General features: G+C 43.6%; 1 protein-coding gene across 4 annotated transcripts in view; it reads left to right on the top strand.

The window, feature by feature from the left end:
* The window catches only part of LOC127480419 (protein PHTF1-like), a 29,766-nt gene that overhangs the window by 1,590 nt on the left and 5,398 nt on the right, over window positions 1-22,778 (top strand). Inside the window, exons 2-15 of one of the 4 annotated variants that reach the window (XM_051808555.1) lie at window positions 1,771-2,441; window positions 7,866-8,003; window positions 8,435-8,577; window positions 9,368-9,535; window positions 10,452-10,560; window positions 16,349-16,405; window positions 16,483-16,552; window positions 17,191-17,349; window positions 17,856-18,015; window positions 18,925-19,047; window positions 19,786-19,945; window positions 21,048-21,215; window positions 21,296-21,373; window positions 22,281-22,487. In XM_051808555.1, coding sequence (XP_051664515.1) covers window positions 1,771-2,441; window positions 7,866-8,003; window positions 8,435-8,577; window positions 9,368-9,535; window positions 10,452-10,560; window positions 16,349-16,405; window positions 16,483-16,552; window positions 17,191-17,349; window positions 17,856-18,015; window positions 18,925-19,047; window positions 19,786-19,945; window positions 21,048-21,215; window positions 21,296-21,373; window positions 22,281-22,487 — 2,411 coding nt within the window. Of the gene's footprint in view, window positions 1-1,770; window positions 2,442-7,865; window positions 8,004-8,434; window positions 8,578-9,367; window positions 9,536-10,451; window positions 10,561-16,136; window positions 16,285-16,348; window positions 16,406-16,482; window positions 16,553-17,190; window positions 17,350-17,855; window positions 18,016-18,924; window positions 19,048-19,785; window positions 19,946-21,047; window positions 21,216-21,295; window positions 21,374-22,280; window positions 22,488-22,778 lie in introns of those variants that run through there. The other 3 variants (XM_051808553.1, XM_051808554.1, XM_051808552.1) reach the window with 3 other exon arrangements.

Below are 22,778 nucleotides of genomic sequence, written 5' to 3'. Positions count from 1 at the left end.
CAGGGCAGCTTTTATCCTGAAGACAGACCACTGGAAGCTCCCAAATGCAAAGATTCCTCAGTGTCTGTCTGCTGTTAGGGAATAGCTTCAAACAGGCAGATACTCTGAATTAAAACTACCACATGTGTGGGCTTTTCAAGCGATACCTAAAATCAGAAATGCTTAAAATAAGATACCTTTTACAACCAAAAATTCTTAGAAACATCTATAGGGAAATATTACCAACAGCTCAGTGGCATAAAATTCTTGTTTAGTTCCAGCTTGGAATCTCTGATCCCACCAGAACAAAGATCCTGTGTGTGACTTGTGTGCTCGTTGCAGTGAGAGAAGCAGTGCCTGTACTCGAGAGCTCAGCATTGAGCAAGCTCGTGCACTTCACTTCCCAGTCTTGCAGAAAACCTCATTCCAAGAACCGTTTTGGTTGACTTCCCAAAACAAGTGATACCACCCTGCTCTTCCTGGTTTCCCTGGCTGGAATAGAAAAAAAAATCAGGGCCTTTGCCGTTTGTAAAGGCTACAGCAGCACTGTGAAAACTTGTATTTCAGGTCCTAAGACTATTGTATGGAGTGAGTGTTAAGCAATCGACTCTTTCTTTGCTCGTGAGTAATTCTGCTGTTCCACCAGGCTGTTAGGAAGGTCACCCATCCCCAGTAACGAGCTCTGGAGACCAAACCAGTAATGATCTGGTTAATCACTGGGGCTACACTAAAGAACTCAGAGCTCTGTGTATTTATCATGACCCCCTTTCTCATAGAGCAGTGTAACATATTTTTTTCCTTGTAACTTCAAGTGTTACAAGAGAAGGATACCAATTTGCAGCCCAGGAAAGGGAATTTTTGTTAACTAAAAGCCCTGTGCTGAGGGGAAAACTGCAACTTTAGCTACTGCACCTTCTGGTTGGGTTTTGCCTTCAGCAGCAGGTTGTTCTGATTCCCATGGCTATCCTGGTAACAGAGATTTATGGGCATTGTTGGATGAAATAGTTCTTTGATTCGGGCACATTAAAATCTTGTCTTGGGAATTGAGTTTTTAACAACTGAAGCATCAGGTTTTCTAACTACCTTTGTCACTTGCTAAATGTCATTTAAACTAGTTTTTATTCTTGAAAGATAAGTGGCTTAAACTATTACATTTTGCCTAACAGAGCTACTTCTTTACATTTTACCTCTCAGGCTTTTACAGGGTGATCAACCTTAAAGAAACCCCCAAAACAGCCTCTTAATTTCTCTCTCTGCATTAACCGAGTAGTTAACTATAAGACTAGCAGCAGATAGCTGAAACTGTGGATGTGATGATCTGGGTCCTTTAATTCAAAAGATCAACAGCCTAGGATTTAAATATTTTTACCTCCTAAATATCAGTAACACTTGTACCTCTTCAACTGTGCTGTTTTGCTTCTATATCACGTGTCCAAAATCAGGGAAATGTTCTGTAATGAAAGTCTTGATGTCTAAATGTTACACATGTTGTTTGTCCTCTTCCCCTGCATGGCGCTGCCTTAAATGTCAGAAGTTATTAATGTACTTAATTATAGATGTCCTGAAATACAGACTCCTTTTAAAGGCATTCTAATAAATCTGTTAAAAATGGAAATATTTCTAAAATAATAAACTTGAGTCTTTATTTATGTAGTACTAGAAATACTGCATTTTTGGTTGTCTAAGTCAAAAGTATTACTACTGGTCAGATCAAGTGAGGGGGCTGGATTCTTTTGGGGTGGATATGCTGCAGCTGCAGAACTCTGATCTTCTCTTTATTGTTGCTGCCAGAAACTCCAGACGAAAATGGCAAAACCCAGCGAGCTGACAGTCTTATTATGAAGAAGATAAAGAAAAAAAAGAAAAAGAAACACCGGGAAGACGTGAGGGGGAAACGCCTGAAGATGTACAACAAAGAGGTGCAGACCGTGTGCGCTGGGCTCACCCGCATCGACAAAGAGACTCTGTCTCAAGGCCAGTGTGACAGCTTGGAAATGAACAAGGAATCCTTCAGGTACCTGAAGGATGAGCAGCTCTGCAGACTGAATTTGGGGATGCAGGAGTATCGGATACCCCAGGGAGTACAAACACCGTTTGTGACACACCAGGAGCACTCTGTTCGCAGCAGCTTCCTGAAGACTGGCACTAAATTTAGTAACTTCATTCACGAGGAACACCAGTCCAATGGAGGGGCTCTGGTCCTGCATGCCTACATGGATGAACTCTCATTTTTGTCTCCAGTGGAGATGGAGAGATTTGCAGAAGAGTTTCTTGCGTTGTCGTTCAGTGAAAATGATAAAAATGCAGCTTACTATGCCTTAGCCATAGTCCACGGAGCAGCTGCTTATTTACCAGACTTCCTGGATTACTTTGCTTTTAACTTTCCTAACACTCCAGTGAAAATGGAAATTTTGGGCAAGAAGGACATTGAAACAACAACAATTTCAAATTTTCATTCTCAGGTAAGAACTGTTTACAGGCATAAAAGTTACACAGCACCTAGATTTGATTAATCTCATTAATCCAGAGCAGGGCTGGCTTAAAATATGTGAGTCACAAATTCGTGTTCTAAGCAGATGAAAAAGACGTGTGCACTGTGATGTTTATTCCTGTTTCTGCTTAAAAGCTCACTGGTAGTTGATGATTCACACCTCAGACACTGCTATCTGTGACCTGAGGAAAGATCTGCACTGATCATCTCTTTCTTCTAAACGTGGGAAAACGCTGAGATTGTTCAAAACAACAACCAAGTCTGTATCGAGAGTTGCAAAGACTGCAAATGCTAACACTTGGTTTTTATTCAATAGATCTGGGTTGAGTTTTTTTATTATTTATATTTTTTGCAATAACATTACTTCTCAGGTTTCAGTATATCATTCACAATTTTTTTTTTTAAACATCTTAATTCTATCAGCAGCTGATTTTGGGTGTCTAGACTTCCTAACTTGGAAGTGGTTAGAGTATCTTTTTAATTCCCTTGGACTTTCATTTTATGTATTACCCTGGTTTCCATAGTAGGCTTAAACTAGCTTAGATTCTGAAACTGTATCTCCATGTAACTTAAATGGATGCAACAGTAAAAACTAAGCTAATTTCAAGATTCCTGTGTGAAAACTCGTTGGATTTTAATCTTGTGATCAAACTCAGAAATATCTATGAGCGTACAACAAGATTAGAATTTAGATAAATTTATTTTAGATGGAATAAAGCTGCTTTCTGTTTAGTCTGAGAACGGATTCAAACTGCTGATTACTCTTAAACTCTTTATTCAAGACATTAATTACATTTACTGGTTCACCTGCTGGAAGGATAAATCTGAAACTCTGTAGTGGAGTGCACTTCCCTACTATAGGAATAGACCTTTAGCAACAGATTTTGAAATGTTAATGCTTGTGAATGGGCTGTTTGGATCTCTCCAGGGTTTACCAAATGTTTATAAGCAAGATTGGCATTGGAAAAACAACTACTGCTTTACAGAAAATTCCTGCATGGTCACTGTGGAGTCTTTGAATACCATTAAATGAATCATTCTGACATTTGGCTTATGAATTTGTTTGACAACAAATAGCTGCTGCTGCACTTGTTTTAACCAGCCTCTGTTTCTTGTTCTAAGTAACTCTTGGTGCTGACAGAGCTGTCAGAGTGCAGAGTACCCCAAAACCAATCTCTGCTATGGGCAGGAGCACGTGTGCATCTGGGTGCTGCAGATGTGAAACCTGTCCCCAGGCTGGGCTTTAAAGTCTTCAGGATCAGTGATATGTCTGTGTTATTTGGTGTCATGGTTGCATTCTAACTCAAGTGCATGTGGTGACCACTAAAATGGCTTAACAGAGCCACTGGGATATTTAACAATTGCATTTTTCCTCGGTGAATGTCCTGTGAACATGAATGCTGGTACTATAAATACACGTGAGGAATGTATGGTAATAAATAAGAGGCTTTGTTGGGTTATAATCTGCGCTGGTGCTTCAATTAATTCTATTTTAAGTACTGTCTAAACTTGATTAAGATTGAGTCATGACATAAGGTTCAGTTGGTCTAAACCACTTCTCTAAACCCAGCTCCAGCATGACCTGGTTAATCCTCTCTGGCTGAAGTATGTTATTGTCCTTCACTCTGAGCAAACAGCACAGGAGCTGTCACAGGCACCCGAAAAGGGGCTCTGCAGGGAATACACGTGGTGCTTAAGTTTAAGGAAGCATTTAAACTGGTGGTGGGTTCACCCAAGTTTTGCAGGCTGGCTTCTCTGGAAATGGAGAAGGCCGCAGTGCCCTGCTTGAGAGAGCTGGGGGGATCAGCCTGCCTGTTGTGCTGCTGCTGCTGTTCCAGAGAACAGACTGGCCAGGCTTCACTTTTGACCCTTCTGTATAAAAACTGTACAGCACAAAAGCACTTTGTAGTTATGCTTTTGCAGATTAAGCATGTTACACTGTTGTGTGCTGTAACACTGATTATTTTTAATTGAAGATAATGAAGTCACCTCCATTCTGTGTTTCTTCTTCTTGTTTGCTGCACTGACCCATCCTGTGGTGAGGGGATTTTGAGCATTAGGTAGTTTTGAGTCCTGCAGACTCAGTCTCAAGAAATAAAGATTTGATCTGTAAACTACAAGTTAATGTGACCTTTGGCTTATGCAGCATTAAGCTGTTCTATGTACCTTTTCAGAGAAACTGAATTTTAGTAGGAAGTGTCTCCAGTTCAAAATAAGGACTTTAATCTGGAAGAACTGATAAAAGTCTGGTGATAATTAACTGCCTTGCCAGGGGAATTCCTTTGTTCTCAGGGCAGTGAGTTTATAACAAGCACTCCAGTATGTGCTTGGAGCATAAATGTTTGGTTTCAGAATCTTAAAATAATTACGCTTAAATGTCTTCTGGATTTTTTGCTTGCATTGGCTCCCATTGGTTCTACTACTTTAGTACTGAAGCTGAGCTTTAGTTTGGAGCTGTTCACTTGGGCTACAAGCTTTAAAGACTCAAATCACTGAGCAGTACCTTGTAAGCTTTCTTCACATAAGGGCACAATTTAATTTGGAAGCTCTTAGCAGTGCAGCTAGAATGAGTTCTCATTTTCCTTATCACTTGCTTCAGTACAACTGCTTCTAGTTCAACTCAGTGAATTGGAATATATTTAGACTTCTACTTTTTTAACCCCAAGAAAAAACTGATCAGCTGCCTGTTGGATTCTTTCTCTGATCCAAAGGAGAGTTAGACTGTCACAGAGGAGTGGGGGTTCTGGGAAGAGGCCAGGAAAGAGCTGGGGAAGTAGGTTTTGCATAAGCTGTTGTTCCTTCTGGGGAGAAGCAGCCAGCAGGTGATAACTGGAGAATTTTTCCTACTCCAGCTGTCAGAAAAAGTTCTTCTGTTCCTGCCAGCTTTGGTTAATGAACCACATCACAGTTTGGTTGTCTCCCCCACGTGAGCTTCTCTTATTCTGGAATGGCAGTTCCTTTTTTTAGCAGAAGCTACCAAAGTGTGAAGTGGAGAAATTGTGCATCTGTACTGCAAACTTCAGGTAGTTTGTCACTGGAGCCACATAACCACTGCCCAGTGGTCTGGCTGCAGTATGTCACACTGTAGTTAGACATGTCACCCTTGCTGTGCTGGCATGTCACTGTCCTGGCCCTCTGTTGTCAGTAGTAACCCCCTTGTGCTCTTGCTTTCTTCCTTGCAGCCAAGTGTTTGTGTGGTTGGTTTTATAGCTGACTTGGCATGTTGAAATATTGGCACTGTCAACTCATTCGTGCTTTTCTTACAACTGGAGAGAAACTTCTGAGACTTAACCTCGCTTGTCTCCAGCTGATGCCTCATCTGTGTGTCCTCTTCTCACCCTTTGGGGTTTTGCTGCTCACTTAACCCTTGGAGAGGCAGGGCAGGGGCTGGGGTGGCTCAGGGACATGCAAATAAATACCAGCTTTGTGATTTGGACAGGAAACACTGGTGCTGTCTGTTCCTGTTCTCACCCAAGTGTGGGGAACACTGATAGGCACATCATGCAGCTGCAAGAAAATGTCTCCCTGAGCACTGAAGAGCTAAATTTAAACATGCCTGTAACTCACTGTCAGTGTGGAGTGTGTGGAGCAGGGGATACCCAGGGTAGTGTGCCATTTGAAAGGGCACAGTGGTCTTAGTGGCCCCATGGTCCTTACACAACAGTAATTCTGGTTTTAATTCTCCAGTAAATGTATTTCATTTCTATTAAAAACTACCAAAACATTAAAATCCAGTATTTCCCTGAAGTATTTCTACTGTCCCCTTTATAACTCTTGAATTCTTTTGGTTTTTTTTTTCCATTGTGTTCCAGTGCATTAAAAAAACCCCCTCCAAACTTAAAGCTTCTGGTTTTTCATTTCCTTTGAAAACATTACAAGGAAAAACTGCATATGGAATCATAATTCATTTTAACTTGTGACAAACACCTGTGAAATACTTGTGACTCTCAACAGGTGGTTTCAGTAGAGCAGATCTCATCTGGAAGTGGTCACAGAAATAGTGCCAGGCAGTTAAACTTTGCTGACTTAAGGACCACAACATTTCAGTCCTTAGTTCCCTGGTAGGTGCACAGAACTGGAATATTGCTGTGGTGTTCCAGTGCTCCTGCTCTGAACTGCATTCAGTGAGTAGAGTGAGCTAAACTCCTATAATTAAGAAGCTAAATGTCTATGGCTGCTGTTAGAAAATAAAATTGCAGCAGTAACTCTATTTTTCCCTAATTAGTCTCTCCTAATTTACCTTTAGCAACCTCATGGAGTAATTTAATAACATCTGGTTTGTTGATTAAACATGCAAAACTGAAACTAAACTTCAAACTAAGCTGCTGCATCCACATATCTATAAATGGAGTTAGTAATAAAAGGCATCACCCGTTCTGAACATGACTAAAATTGCCAATTTAGCAGTAATCCTCTGTCCCACCACTCAGCCATAGAGAACAGCTGGAGTTTTTCACCATGGGAAGCACTCGAACACAGAGGGAAGGCTGGGGCTCAAACACAACTGAGTGTGCAAAACAGACTAATTATGGCAACATTTCTACTCTATAACATCAAATACCTGTGGTACCTACATGGAACCTGCTCTGTGGCCATGTGAGATTTACAGCTGCAGTCCATAGGATGAGGCTGGAGAGCACTGGGGCCTTGCCAGGGGTTCTCCTCCAGGAACAGGAAATTGGTAAGAAAAATTTCCAGATGCCCTTGGAAAGTGGGACAGTCTGTGCTCCAGAGGATGTCCAAGGGCTGTAAGTGAGATTAAAGCATTTCTGGCCACAGCACTGGCAGCAGGTTCTACTGCTGATGGTTATCCTGAAGTTGTTCATGAGCACTGGGTTTCTGGCTAAACCTCTTGTTTCCTCAGTTTCTTGTCCAGTTTTGTGTATACATTATAACAACATGACCAGGGCCCCTGCATGAGGGACACAGATTTTTCACAGCAGTCCCAGGGCAAGGACCTCTGGGACAAGACTGGAATGAAGAGTGTGTGTATTCCAGGGGCATCCGGTTTGAAATGTAGAAACAACAGTCAGCTGTACAAAGTAGTGGAGAGCTGGAGCCTGCTGGTGAAAGACTGAGTCACAAGGAAACCTTGTGTGGTTGTTTGCTCAAGTCAGCCTGGAAGTGTTGAATTGTTCCTGAATTAGTCAAATACTCACTTGCTGTTATTCAAACTGGAGAAGGATTTCCTGTCAGGAGTGCAGGCAGGAGTTGTTTCTCTTGGGATGCCCTGTGGGCATGTGTTCTAAACAATCCCCGTGCCTATTCCCAAGGGCACAGCTACTGAAATAGAGGTAGAGGAGTCCAGCTGTGGCCCAGTGTGTTGTGTTAGTGTGACTCTCCTGCAGCAGAACTAAAGCTGTGGTGGTGTTGTGTTTCCTCTCTGGGCCCCCAGGTCAATCGGACGTACTGCTGTGGCACCTACAGAGCAGGACCCATGCGGCAGATCAGCCTGGTCGGAGCAGTGGATGAAGAAGTGGGGGACTACTTCCCAGAATTTCTAGATATGTTGGAAGAATCTCCATTTCTTAGAGTAAGCAGCAACTTGTGGTTTGTTCAGAGCACTGCAGATATTTAAGCAATTACTAGGTTTCACATATTTCAAAGTAATTAGAAACCAAAAGGTGTTTTCTTTATTGATGTGCTTGTTTGGGCTACTGAGGTTCATTCTTTCCTGTGTCCAGTTGAGAGGTATGGAATAAGGTAGCTACAATTGTGTAAATAATTAAAAACTATAGTTTATCATATATATGCACTACATAATTCTGTGCTTCCCTGACAACTGAATTTGATAAAGTTAGCTCAGACTATATTTTACCTCTCAAACTTATTTCGTTTCTATGCAGTTTTTTGACAGCAAATTCGAACCAGTTTTACCAAAGGCGTCATTTAATTTTTCTATCTCACCCAGTGTTTTGTGTTATGTGTGTTTTGTGGGTTGTTTTGTTTCTCTTTTCTTTTCAGATGACTCTGCCCTGGGGGACTCTTTCCAGTCTCCGACTCCAGTGCCGGTCCCAGAGCGATGACGGGCCCATCATGTGGGTGAGGCCAGGAGAGCAGATGATCCCCACAGCTGATATGCCAAAATCGCCCTTCAAACGGCGCCGGTAAGGCTTGGCTTGCCTCGAGTGAGAGAGGAAAACCATTGCAGTTGTGTCTGTGTTAGATTTGAGAACAAGAGCAAAGTACTTCATGTGTAAATGGTTCTTCAGATGACTAATTCGGATTTAAGAGTCACTTTCGTTTTTGTTTCAAATCGGCTCAGCTGATAAAACAAATGTTGCTTGTGATGGTTATCTTCTTTCACCACTTTTATGTCCTAGATCAGTGCTTTCTTAAGATTAAAAACCTCTTTCATTATCCTTCAGGAGGCTTATTTTATTCATCTTATTTCTGTGGTGAGGGCAGCTCTAAAACAGCAGAGATCCTTACACTGCTCGTGCTGCATTTTAATGTTAGTGCTAAAGCACTTGTAGTACTGTCTGCCTGCTCAGGAAATATTGGGGTGTACTTACATGTTTCTCAGAAAGAGAACAAATTTCAGGAGACTTGTAAGCATATTTTAATTGTCATTTCAGGGAGGATTTTTTGATGTACTCCCAACTCATTGAAGTTCAGGTTCTATTAAGATAGCTCTATTTTGCATACTATTCAATTCCTGGAGGAGCTCTTCCAGCGTGAGTGATTGGATTTGTTTTATGAAGTTTGATCTCATAACCTGAATTGTACTTTGCTGTTTTTATTCAGCAAAAGGTCAAAACAAAACCGAGAAGAAATCGGAGGGAAGCGCTTTGTTCTTTTCAAGCCTCCAGCACGCATTTCAGATTACATTAACACAAATATTTACTTCTGAGTAGCCTGAAACGTTTTTCAGTGTGTGTTTCTATGACATTCTAGGTCGATGAACGAGATAAAGAACCTGCAGTACCTACCTCGGACCAGCGAGCCCCGCGAGGTCCTGTTTGAGGACAGGACGAGAGCTCACGCCGACCACGTGGGGCAAGGCTTTGACTGGCAGAGCACGGCTGCTGTCGGGGTCCTGAAGGCTGTGCAGTTTGGGGAATGGTAAGTGCTGCTGGAATGCAGCTGTTCTACACCTTCTCTTAAAAAAAAAATAAAATAATTCCTTGGAAAACAAACCTAATCAGAAATCTGATTTTATCTAATAAGATAAAAGCTGCCTAGCGCTGAAAACCACAAGCTGTATACCTGCTATTTTCCCCTCTTGAGGCATTAAAAGATTGCAACAGCAGTTTGCAGAATATTTTAGTGATATATAAAAGCCTTAAAATACCATGCCTGGACCATCATCCCTGATAGTTCATTTCCTGAGCAGGTGTATTAATTCCAGCTTCTGTAACAGTAATCTAAGAACTCAGTGTAATTAATGTCACAGCTGCAGTGCCTTCTCAGGTCGTGTACCCAGGATATTGCTGGTGACCTTGCAGAGAAACTAGACTTGCATCACTGTAATTGCTAGAAATTACAGTGGGAATTGGATTGAATCATTAGCAGTACCATTAGATTTTTGTATGAATAAAAGGTGCCAGGACTTCCTTCACTCTGGTTCACAGCTGCTGAATAAAATCCAGCTCCTTGTTGCTTCAGCTGCAGAGTTACTTGGTTATTTTACATTTTTCCTTTAATGCAGAATTATTCTGTCCAATTATAAAATGGAAGGATTGAGGCAAATTGTGGTTCCTAGAACACAGAGAACTTTAGTAGTGGCATTTTGAACCTAGTTCTTGATCATTTTGGTATATTGTCCCTGAAAACATCATGTCTGGTGTGAAGGCAGCAAGAAAGAAGTGGGGAAAAAAAGAGAAATCTGTGAATTATACCCCTTTTTCAAAATACATGTCTTGAGAAGTGATGAGACTTTGTGCACAGTGTAGAAAGTTGTTGGTTCAGTGAAACTTTCTGCTGGAAAGAGCTGTAATTCAAATTCTCTAAAAATTCCTGGAATTCTCATCTTTTCTAGGAGTGACCAGCCTCGTATAACCAAAGATGTGGTTTGCTTTCATGCTGAAGACTTCACTGATGTTGTGCAGAGACTTCAGCTGGACCTCCATGAACCTCCAGTGTCACAGGTATTGGATCTTCCCTCGTGGCAGCTCATTCTTAGTGTTCTGGGAGTAGTTTCTGGCAGATCTCAGGTTCTCTCTATAGCCAGCTCTTTGGTATCCCCAGTTCTCACTCTCTTGGGCAATTTCCTTGTGTTTCAGGATAGAATAGTTCAGTTGGACGGGACCTTTTTCTTTTCCTTTCCTCCCAGCTGGGATTTATGCTGTGAGTCACAGTATGTGCTGTAGAAACAGTGTGTTGATTAAGAAGTCATGTGTGCCTGTTCCTGCTTTTTCTAATGTCTGATGTTGTCTTAAGAGGTGGAGACATCTCAGCTCAGTCCTGTCAGCCCAAACAATGCAGCCCATGTCACACCTACTGTTTTCAACTGTAACTAGAGAATCCTCTTCACTTCATTCTCCTCTCCCGAGATGTGCACGTTGGCTAAGTTGCACTTTAAACATCCAATCCTCAGTTAAATTTGAATTTTTACCCACGAAACAGGAACATTCTGATTTAGACATGAATTAAGTTGAAAATAGGAAGATAATTGAACTGTTTGAAGAGTCTACCACTAACTTTCCCATCTCTCCTTCTCCCAGTGTGTTCAATGGGTGGACGAAGCCAAACTAAACCAAATGAGACGGGAAGGCATTCGCTATGCTAGAATTCAGTTGTGTGACAATGACATCTACTTCATCCCTAGAAATGTCATTCATCAGTTCAAAACAGTGTCAGCAGTCTGCAGCTTAGCCTGGCACATCAGACTTAAACAGTATCACCCCGTGGTGGGGGAGAATTCTCCAAATGCAGACAGCAATTCAAGCCTCAACAGTAATATTCCTGGAAAGACAGAGGCAGAAGGTGAACCCCAAGGTGTGAGTGTAAAAATAGAGTCTGAAGACCCAGGTATAGAAGTTCAGCTTACCCCAGGGGTGCTCTCCTCCTCTGTTTCTTCAATATCAGGACTTGTGCAACCAGATCAGGTGGCCCAGCCCCTTCCAGGTTTTAAAATAGAGTCTGATCAGCAACACAATCCACAGGATCATGCAGGCTCTTCTGTGTGATATGTATATAATCAAATGTTTTTTTAACAACTTTTTAAAATTTTGATGTGAAGTTATAGTTTTATAACTGGCTTATGTTTTATTGGAGAAATCTTGCCTATAATTCTATAAAGAAAGGTGACATTCCAAAATGTCAAGCATATCTTTTTTACACAGATTATGCAAAATTCAAGTTGTATTTTAACCCCTTAGTACAACCTGTAACAGTGGTCTACCACTTCTTTCTGTTTAAGTAAAGAGATGTTGAATATCTTCTCAAAGTCAGATTGAAATTCCTCCAGGAACATGAAATGGTTGAACTCCATTGGTCAGTGTTATTTCCCTACTTTTACTTTATCTCTAATCTTCACCAGAAAGTGATGCTTTTGTAGAAGACTTGCAAAGTGACTTCTCCATCTCCATTTTAATTGCTTAAAAAAAAGGTAAAAAAAAAAAAAAAAAAAGAAAAAGAAAAAATAGAGAAAGCACAGCACTTTTGATGATTTGTGGAATTTTTGGTATGTCTGTTCTTGACATGTTGGTTTATATACAAGCTATAGAAATTGATGTTTCTCACAGTTCCTACAAGGGTGACCTGTAAAGTGAACTGAAGCAAGTGTCTGATCCTGTTGAAATGCAATGACTTACTGACCTAACACTTCTCATAGCACTGCTTATGTTGTTTGGTGTGAGGGTTTTTGCTTCCAAAATACATCTTCCCTGAACGTGGTAAATACTAGTGTCAAAATTAGAGAACCTATTGATAGTCTTGTGGAGGAAACTGCTATCTTTGAGCACTTTAAGGCTTTAAAATACTTAACCAACTTGGCAGCTTGTTTTGATCGGGTCGTAACGTGTCCAATGGATCCACACTTTCCCTTGTACTGATGCACTTAATATAATAAGCATTGAGTTGATACCTGACTTCCTAGAATAAGGACAGCCTTACTGTGTAAGTTCTGTATTAGTATTTCACAAATAAAAAGTATTATGGCATTGGACTGCTTTTTCCATGTGTAGCTCCTGGGCACCCAGTTACTGTGGAAAAATCAGTGGCACGTGCTCAATGTGTAGAGTGTCAGCTATCAACAGCTTTTAAACAATCTTTCAATATTTCTGGATGTTGACGTGTAATCTGTATTTGACTTTCACTCACCCCATTTATTACTGCCCTTTCCAGTCATCAAAAGGAAAAGTCCTGTCCCTTTTCCCTCTCCCTCCCCCTTCCCCCACATCTAGAGTACAAGTTGGGTTTTGGTGCAACTTAAGCTGTCTCCAGATAACTTTATTTGTTCTAATCCTCACTGGGTAGGAAAGATTTGAAACACTATGTTAGACTAGACAAAAGCAAAGATGCTGTGTTAGTTCTGGATGCATCTTTTTAATATCAATTATTACTCTTCTCTTTATAAGGGTCTCTAAAATATGTTACTCTATTATAAATCTTACTTTGTGCAATATTGTTTGTGTAGGCTTTTATATACATATTAGCACCTCAGTGTAGAGGTCACTATTTTAAACTGATAGAGAAATAATCCTCAGAAGATACTGCAGTGATTAGTTAGAACCTGTATTACTCCTTATGTGTATGTATGTATTGTCTTCGGTACAAAAATGAGGACTAGGAAATATTTCAATTTTAAAACTAATTTACAGATTGAAGTGGTAGTGACTCGTTTAGTAATCTGTGTAAATAAGGTGTTAGAATGGAAAGCTTTTATGATGAGAAGTAATGTGATTCATGCAGGGGTGTAATTTAATCTTAGCAGAAATTCTAGATGACTCAGCGCGGTTCCGAAACGAGCCGTCACTTCTCTGGTGGGTTTTTTTCCACTTTTTATGTTGAGAGGAATTTCATAGCTTTAAGGGTTGTGCAAAGTAAAATTCCTCACAGGCAATAGCGCTTTCAGTTCACCCTTCACATTCAGAGGTTGTATTTCCCAAGGGTTGTTCTTTCCTTTTGACCAAGTCTGCGAGTCTTCCAAGTGCCCGTTCCACCCTTCCCGTGCTGCTCCTCGGCCCTGGCAGTGCAGGCACATCCTGAGGTGGCCCTTCCCTGGCAGCCAGCACTGATCACTCAGGAACTGACAAACCTGCAGAGACCACAAGCTTAACTTCAAAGGCAGAATAAACAGATTGAGGCCCCGTTGACCCACTTGTCTCTTTTATTGGGGAAATTGAAACAGAGTGAAGAGGGAATCCATTTGGAAATCCACTGTAAATTCTAGTAGCATGTTTTCAAAGGAATGAGTTAAGACCAGAGTGGTTGATGTTACCTTCCAAACTGTAGCTTTAGTGAAATCTGTGACAACAGCCTGAAATACCTGGAAAATGCTCTGACTGCCTCTTGGGTGGAGGGACATGACCAATAGCATCCTGCTCTCTGTGCTCTGCTCAATTACTAACCTAAAGCCTAATGTCAGATTAAAATGCACATTAAAAAAGGTATCTTTGGACGACCTGAATGTTGCTGATGCATGTTTGGAAGATTCAGGGAGAGAGGGGCTGTTTGAGAACCTCTTACTAAATCCATGCTCACCTCTGTTGTGCTTTAACCAGACTGACAGACTTTCAAACTCCACCTCACCTCTGGATGTGAAGTACAACAGGGATTGCTTGGGAAGCTGGTCACTGTCCAGCCATTGCTTCAGTTGCACTGAAAACAGCAGAGCAGAGTCAGAACAAGGCCCTGATGGCACAGGTGCAAATGTTTTCCAGAACAAGACCTGTGGGACACTGATTTTAGTGAGCTGCAGCTGTTTAGAGATGAAGAAACGAGTTCAAGCCACTTTACTGATTGAGCAGAACAAATCTCTGGGTAGGGCGAAGTAAATATTTCTGAATATCTCATGTTAAATAGCTGCTATTTGAATTCCTCTAAGATTTCTTGGAGCAGCCTCCTTAATGAGATAATTAAGGGTTGTTCTAAGACAGGTTGAGAAAGTTGGGGCTGCTCAGCCTGCAGAAGAGAAGGAGCATGGAGACATCACAGCTCCTTCCAGGATCTGAAGGGACCTACAGGGAAGACAAAGAGGGACTTTTCATCAGGAACTTGAGTGACAGGATGAGGGGGAATGGGGACAAACTGAAAGGGGAAGTTTAGGTTAGTTATTAGGAAAAAAAACTTCACTGTGAGGGTGGTGAGACACTGGCACAGGTGTCCCAGGGAGGTTGTGGATGCCACAACCCTGGAAGTGTCCAAGGCCAGGTTGGAGCAACCTGGTCTAGTGGGAGGTGTCCCTGCCCATGGCAGGGGGTAGAACAAGAGGAGTTTAAAGTCCCTTCCAACCCATTTAGATTCTCTGGTTCTCAGTGGAACCCAGATAGATACAGTTCCCAAATATGAATGTGCTGGTCTGTTACTGTGAATCCTCAGTTTTCCATTTATGAGGATCTGCTCTGTGATATGTGTCAGGTGATGGGTAGAAAATGCTCCTGCTTTATGCTGGAGACAACTGTCACTGCCCAAGTGCTCTGTCCATAGAGGGCTCAGCTTTGAGACATACAACTGAGCTTGGGCCCTACTTTATTTAAAAGTTCTGGGGATTAAAACATTATAGGGTTAAAGGCAGTGCTAGAAAGGGATTGCAAGTGCAATTTAAAGCTGAAATGCCGGCTGGCTTCAGTTTCCTCTCTCCTTAGACAAGCTCCAAGTCATTTTGTGCAGACACCTGACATGGTCCTTTCCAGGAAGGAGGGGACACACACGAGGTGTTCGCAGGGGATTTATAAGGAACGCTTCTCACAGGTGTAGATCCAGAAAAAGGGCTGGGCTGTGCTCTGCCAGGTTACACTTCAGTTCCCCTGGACGAGGCAAAGTGTCAGAGCTTTCCCCAAGCCCTTCATCGGTCTGAATCCAGATAAACTCTGGAGCTGCAGTTCCCGAGGGGTGCTGAGCCTTGGCAGCTCTGCGCTGGCTGCGGGGGCAGGAGAGGAGGAGAAGGATTGTTTGCTCTCCCCCAGAGCCTGTTCTGGACCTTCTTGTGCTGCCCAGGGATGTGACCCGTGCTCTGAGCAGCGTCCAGGGCGCTGCGAGCATTCACACAACCACCCCCAGCTCCTCCCGATTTCTCTGTACAACATGTAAAGATACCGACTCCTGTATTGCTGTTTGGTGATTTCATTTGATTTGATTGGCAGCTACGATGATTATTTTTTTTTTTCTGTGGTTTTAATTTATCCGAGGTCTCTGCCTGCAGAGGACGTGTACAATTGCCTGGACGACTGTTTGCTTTGTGCGGCCTTAGTTGTATTTATTGCCCTTGGCGCGTGTGCGGGGGCGGCCCCGCGGCCCCCCCGCGCCGTCGGTAGCTGACTGTATACACCAGTGTCAAACTGTTAAGCTATTTCTTTGTAAAATAGTCCGGCGGAATGCATAGAAATTTTTTTCCTGTAAAGTATTTTTTTAATAAACAAAAAGTCTGATTTTGTCCTTTAAAAACCCGCCTGGGCGCTTCTTTTTCCTCCGCGGGATTGGAAAGGGATGGGGGGGGGGGGGGCTGGTGGGGGTGGCGCTCGGCGCTCGGCTGGCGCTGCCTGGGCGGGCTTGGGCGGGAGGGGGGGCGGCAGGCGGAGCGAGTCGAGCGCCGGCTGGTTTCCAGGGTAACGGGGCCGGGGTCGGTCCCGGGGGTCGGTCCCGGGCCGGGGCCGGTCCCGCCGCCCCCCATGGCCTGTCGCGATGCCATTTCATGGTACCAGAAGAAGGTGAGTGCGGCGCGGCGCGGGAGGGCGCGGGCCCGGCCGTGCTCTCAGCCTCCTCTCCCCGCAGATTGGGGCCTACGACCAGCAGATATGGGAGAAGGCCGTGGAGCAGACACAGATGAAGGTACCGGCGGCGGGGGCGGGGGGTGGGTAAGGGCCGGGCCCCTCGCCGCTGAGCCGGCCGTGTGTCCCGCCCCGCAGGGCTTCAAGAACAAGCCGAAGAAGAAGGGGCACATCCAGCCCGACCTCATCGACGTGGATCTGATCAGCGGTGAGCGGGGCCCGGTGTGGAGTCGCGGCTCTGGGGCACCGAGGGGACGGCTGGAGCTGTGCCAGGGCAGGGTTAGGTTGGGGATCAGGAAAAGGTTCTTCCCCCAGAGGGTGGTTGGGCGCTGACCAGGCTCCCCAGGGCAGAGGGCACAGCCCCAAGGCTGCCAGAGCTCCGGGAGTGTTTGGACAATGCTCTGAGGGACAGGGTGGGATTTTGGGGTGTCCTGTGCAGGGCCAGGAGCTGGACTGGGTGATCCCTGTGCGTCCCTCCCAGCTCAGGATATTCCATGATCCTGGGGCTCGGGGCAGGGCGGGGGAAGCAGAACCTGCCTGTGCTTCCAGGGGTGCCCCTGCCTGTGAGCCCTGGGGCAAAAGGGGTGTTGAAATCCTGAGAGCAGAGACAGGAGGAGTTCAGGGGGCGTTCAGCAGAAGTGGGTGGTGGTGGGAGCAGGTTTGGGTGGGCAGGGAAGGGGCAGAGCCAGTGCCCTGAGATCAGACAAGAGGCTGCTTTAGCTGTGCCTGTTGGGGCTCTGGAGCTCAGGCAGGTGCCTGAAACTGGGCTGCCCAAAGGGGAACTCATCAGTGAGGGGACTCTTGTGATTCACAATTAATGGTGGATTGTTTTCCCTTTAATTCCAGGCTCTACCTTTGCCAAAGCCAAGCCTGAAATTCCCTGGACGTCGCTAACGCGGAAGGGGATTGTGAGAGTTGTGTTTTTCCCCTTGTTCAGTCAGTGGTGGATACAAGTCACTTCCCAGAGGATTTTTACGTGGCTCCTGGTGCTCTATGTTATGCAGGGTGAGGGTGGGAGCAGGCCATGCCATAATCCTTGTTCTGCAAGGAAAGTGATGCCAAAAAATGTGTGGACTGGGGACATGGGGTAGGGGTGGACCTGGCAGTGCTGTGGGAACAGTTGGACTCTGGTCTCCAAGGGCTTTTCCAACCTTAGGGATTTTGTAGTCAATAAGTTAAAACATAAGGATCATATCTGGAACCTACTTAATGTACATTTCAAGACGTGTGGCACCAGCATTTGCAGAAATTAAATAATAATTACAAAATGAAGCAGGGTAAAAGTAAATAGTTAAGACAGAAGAACTGGGTCGTGCTGGGTCACAGGTGTATGGTTTGATCTAATACAGGGTGCTCATCTTTACCTGCATTAGGGGAACCTAAAACCCCTTTCTGCCTCACGGTGCTGGTGCTTTGCTGTCAGCAGCTTTTCCTGGAGTAGAATCCCAGGCTGCTTTGGGTCGGAGGGGATCTCGAAGCTCCTCTGACCGGGGCCGTTTGCTCCTCCCCAGTGGTGGCGGTGCTGCTCTACCTCCTGGTGCCCGCGGGGAGTGCCAGCGAGGTGATGGGCCCGCTGTGCCTGATGCTGCTGCTGGGGACGGTTCACTGCCAGATCGTGTCCACGCAGGTGAACAGACCTGCCGGGAGCAACGGGCTGAGCCGGCGCCGCAGGTGAGGGACCGGGGGTGGCACCGCAGCCAGGGGACAGCAGGGGGCAGGTGGGTTGAGTTTTGGCTCCTCTGGATTGCTGCAGCAAAGGTTTTCCCCACGTTTTGCCTGTTGAACCTTTCCTGGTGATGTCCTGGGGGTATATTCTGTTAATCCAAAAAAACCTTATATTAAATAATAAAATTTAATTAAATAAATGAATGATAAAGTGGTTATAGAAGTATCAATAAAATTAGTATAAAATTAAATTGAAGTTAAATTAAAATTATAAAAACATTAGAAAATTATTGTAAAATTAATAATAAATTATTATAAAATTAATAATAAATGATTATAAATTAGAATTACAGAGTTATTAGAAAATTATTATAAAATTAACTATAAATTATTATAAATTACAAATAATGTATTAATTACAAATTTAATATATCAATGTTAAGTATAAATTAGAAATATTATAATTCTATTAATTATATCAATTAGAACTATATAAGATATAATATATTACTATATTACCAAATTAATATAGTATTAATATATTAATAAATAAAGCAATGTATTGCATTATTTATATTATAATATTAATAATCATTATAATTAGAATATGATAATAAAGTGTAAATATATTTATAAATTTGTAAATTATTACTATAAATTAGCAAGCACAAGTTATTATATTATAAATTACTATCTAGAAATTATTATAAAATTAAAGCAAAATTAGATAAATTAATAATTAAATTAAATTATAAAATTTGCTTAATCCAAATAAAACTTGTTTGCTTCTTTAGTCTGCATGAATTAAGAAAAATAGCACCTAAAAAGCTGTTCAAATCTCATTCAGATATTTTAAGAAGCACCAGAAAGTCATGTGTGTTGTACAAATTTAATTGTCCTTTTCTTAAAAATCAGGAAATTACGCAAATCTGTGGGCGTGGATGGGAACAGTTGGTCTTCTGACAAAAGCAGCAAGGAAGAGCAGTCTGGCTCTGCATCAGTGCTTACCAATTTATCCAGCCTGCTTTTCCAGAGGAGGTACGTGATCCCTGCTGGGTTTGTGGGGACAATTTGACACCTGGAAGATGAGCACACAGAGTGTGCTGTCACTGCCAGCCCCACAGCCTGCCAGCTGGCTTATCCTGAATTAGAACATTCCTTGTCCTGTAGGAGGCTGGCTCCTCAGGAATATTTAGAATGTTCTTATTAGATCATGTGAAACCAAGCATTAGATGAGATGCAGACCGTGGTGGAGCTTATTTTTATTTATCAGATAAGTGACCTTATTTGATTTTGTGCTGAAATGATATTGCTGTTTTACCTCATTTCCTGGTTTAACTTGCTTGGACTCACTTTGCCACCTTCCTTTTCTAAAAATAACTCAAGGAAAAGGAGGAGAGATTGTATGGGATAATATTTCATTGTTTCCTTCTTTTTTTTCCTAGGTGAGTTTCTTGGTGAGTTTTCAGCTGACAGGTCCTTTCTCTTCATGAGGACTTTTTGTCTTCTGAATTTATTTATTTATTTATTTATTTTCAAAATACAAATAATGAAAAGTTTCCCCTTGGTTTAGAAATTTTGAGATACTATTAGAGTGAGGGTGAAGCAGGTATAAATATCTTTAACAGACTCAGCACACAAAACCTGTCAGCCAAGACAATGATTTATCCCTCAGGTATCTTGTTTGATGCTGCACCTGTATGGCAAGTGAAAGATGTTTTACTCCAAAGGGTTTTTCTCTGACATAAAAGTGTTTTATTGTGTTTTCTCTCATAGGAACAGAAGAGTGAAGTTGGTAGCTGAGAAAGGGACCGAGACAGAGAGTGGTGTGAGTGTTGTGGGTGATGGCATTAAACCCAGGCAGGCCAGATCTGAGCACAGGCTGCTGCACTCCAAAGAGAAAAGTAAACTTTCTGACGGGGAGAAGAGCCAGCAGGTACTGCCAGAGGAAACCCCTCTGGAGTCACAGTCTCAGTGTATTCTCTGTGTGCCCAGAAGTGTGTTGGTACTTCACTGTGTGGTTTGAACTAACATAAGATTCTCCCTCCTTCTGCTAATCTTTAGGGGACCTAAACCCCCTTTCTGCCTCTCATTCACCAGCTGACATGGTGCTGGTGCTTTGCTGTCAGCATCTTTTCATAGAATCATAGGATAGAATCCCAGACTGGTTTGGGTTGGAAGGGACCTTAAAGCTCATCTCATTCCACCCCCTGCCCTGGGCAGGGACCCCTTCCACTAGACCAGGTTGCTTGGCCAAGTACATCACACACAGACAGTCCTGGAAATGTCTGTGTTCATTTAATTGTTGAGACTTCTGATCCCAAGATGTTCAGTTAAGGGAGAGTGCTGATAACGATTAAAAATAAAAAAATTGGGAATTTTCAAAGGCAGTTCTGTGAAATAATTGGCCTTGCAAACAGTTCCCCACAATATCCTTGCAGAGGGGAGGCAGGAAAAACTGAAACAGCCCTTGGGGAGAGAGAAAGAGTTAAAGGATTGTGACCTCTGTTGAAATCTCTGAAACACAGAGATTTGGGGAGTCACTTTTGAGGCTCTTCTGGGTTGGTGGTGTGTTAACTCCCACATAAGGAACTTGGAATAGAATCTGTGCAGAATTCTGTCACACTGTGCCATACCAACTCCTCTCTGTGAAGGCATTTGGAGAGGGGCAGAGCTCTGTGTAGGGACACAGCCCACATTTCCAGGTCTCTGAGCCACCAGCAGCCTTAAGCACAGGAGAACAGATGTAAGACACAGCCAAGAGCTGCTGCTGCCTCCTCCTCTTCCTGCCCTTGCCCCAAATCCACCTCCATCCACCCAAAATTCCCTCTCAGTATATCTGGGGCAAGACAGGGATAGGGGGGGCGAGTCAAAATCTCTGAAGTCTCCGCGATGCCGGGTGTGCTCTGTGGGGATCCCCTGCCTTTGCAGGAGTGAGGGCTGGCTGTGTGTGCCAGGGGAGCAAAGCTGTGGCTTTGAGCCTGACTCAGGCTGGCCCTCTGTGGTGCCTCAGCCTGGCTTTGGCTGTGCCTTTCCAGGATGAAGGCACCAACAGGGATGGCATTTCGGACGAGCTGTCGAGCGAGGAGGACGCTGTGGCACGAAGGGTCCTGTTACGCCGGAGCATGGAAGGGGCCTCCAGTGACAACAGCTACGAGGAGAAGAAGAAGAGGCCTCTGCCTTCTCTGAACCAGGCTGTCTCACAGGTACCCACCTGGAATTTGTGCCATTTCTCACGCTTTAGTTTGCTATGGACAATGAGCTGGATTTCCTTTGGTTTTGGCAGGTCAAGCAAGCCCTGAAAGGTGCCAGAGACTCTGACAGTGTCGTGGAATCGGAACTGGAATCTACGTTGTATGTTCAGGTATGGTCATAAAGTCAAGAGAGGGAGCTTTCCCGGGCCTGACCAGTGCAGGGACATCTTCCCTGTCACAGAATCATGGAATGGGTTGGGTTGGAAGGGACCTTAGAGCTCATCTCCTCCCAACCCCCCTCCATCTGAACAGACAGTTATTAAATGTTTGTGCTTCTGAATTTTCAGGTACAAGGTGTGACTTCCCCCCCTCCCTGTTCATTGGCAGCTTTGTAAACGTTGTTCAGAACTGTGCTGCTTTGTTAAACAAACACAATCAAACAAATAACTGTTGGCAGCTCTGAGCTGCCTCTATTTGCTCCTGTTGGAATTGCTGCAAGTGCTCTTGTGGTTGGGAGGCAGTGCTGTGCTGTAGCTTTTAAGCTAATAAATTTTGATTTTAAAATCATAGGATGTTCTGAATTGAAAGAGATCCACAAGGATCATTGAGTCCATTTCCTGTAATGAAGGAATAAATTTATTCTGTGATATATACCCAGTCACTTCATTATTTTGTTTTTGACTCTAGCACTTCCCCCACCTGAAAATAAAACAGAAATAAAATATGTGAATATCAGATTATAAATATGAAAATCTATAAATTAATATAAAATAGAAATGAAATCTTAGATTGTGGAACAGGCAGAAAAGTTTTACAGTTGAAGGAATAAGTCAGCTTTTATTTTGTTAATTGTAAAGAAGAAAGGTGAGGAACTAATGGGGTCTGTGTGAGCTCTGATGTAGAAATGCTTCTTCCCAAAACTATCCCTGAATAACAGTGTCTTAAACCACTTCGGGTGGGTGAAGCTGGGAATTCTAATTCCCTCGGGAAGCTGATTCCTGGGAGGGGGAGGAGGAGGAGGAGGTTTTACAGAGCGAGTGTGGGGCTGTGCCATGTAGACTTTGCTGCTCTCTGAAGGACTCGAGGCCCTGCCTTGGCGTGGGGTCCCGGAGCTGCAGCGTGAGCCGGCGGGACTCGGAGAGCACCCGGCAGGACTCGGAGACCGAGGACATGCTGTGGGACGACCTCCTGCACGGCCCCGAGTGCCGCTCCTCCTGCACCAGCGACAGCGAGGACGCCGCCAGGGACCCCCGCAGGGACCCCAAGGAGGACGTGTTCCAGCAGGTTGGTTCACGTGCAGCCAGCAGCTGAGAATACTTTCCCCTTTCCCTCCCTGAGCAACCCATTCTGTCAACCAGAATCACATGGAAGTCTGCAATGATCTAAACAGTGTCATGATTCACTCCCTCCTCCCCACTGGTATTATCTCATCCCAAGCAAAGTATTTCATTGTTTCCTTCTTTTTTCCTAGGTGAGTTTCTTGGTGAGTTTTCGGCTGACAGGTCCTTTCTTTTCATGAGGACTTTTTGTCTTCTGAATTGCTCTTATTTATTGTTTTCCAAATATAAATAACGA

Source organism: Manacus candei, unplaced genomic scaffold (assembly GCF_025592945.1).
Source record: "Manacus candei isolate 608988 ecotype Guabito, Panama unplaced genomic scaffold, ASM2559294v1 h1tg000073l, whole genome shotgun sequence".
NCBI lineage: Eukaryota > Metazoa > Chordata > Aves > Passeriformes > Pipridae > Manacus > Manacus candei.
The sequence above is the reverse complement of the archived record's forward strand: the minus strand, read 5'-3'. Positions and strand labels throughout refer to the sequence as shown.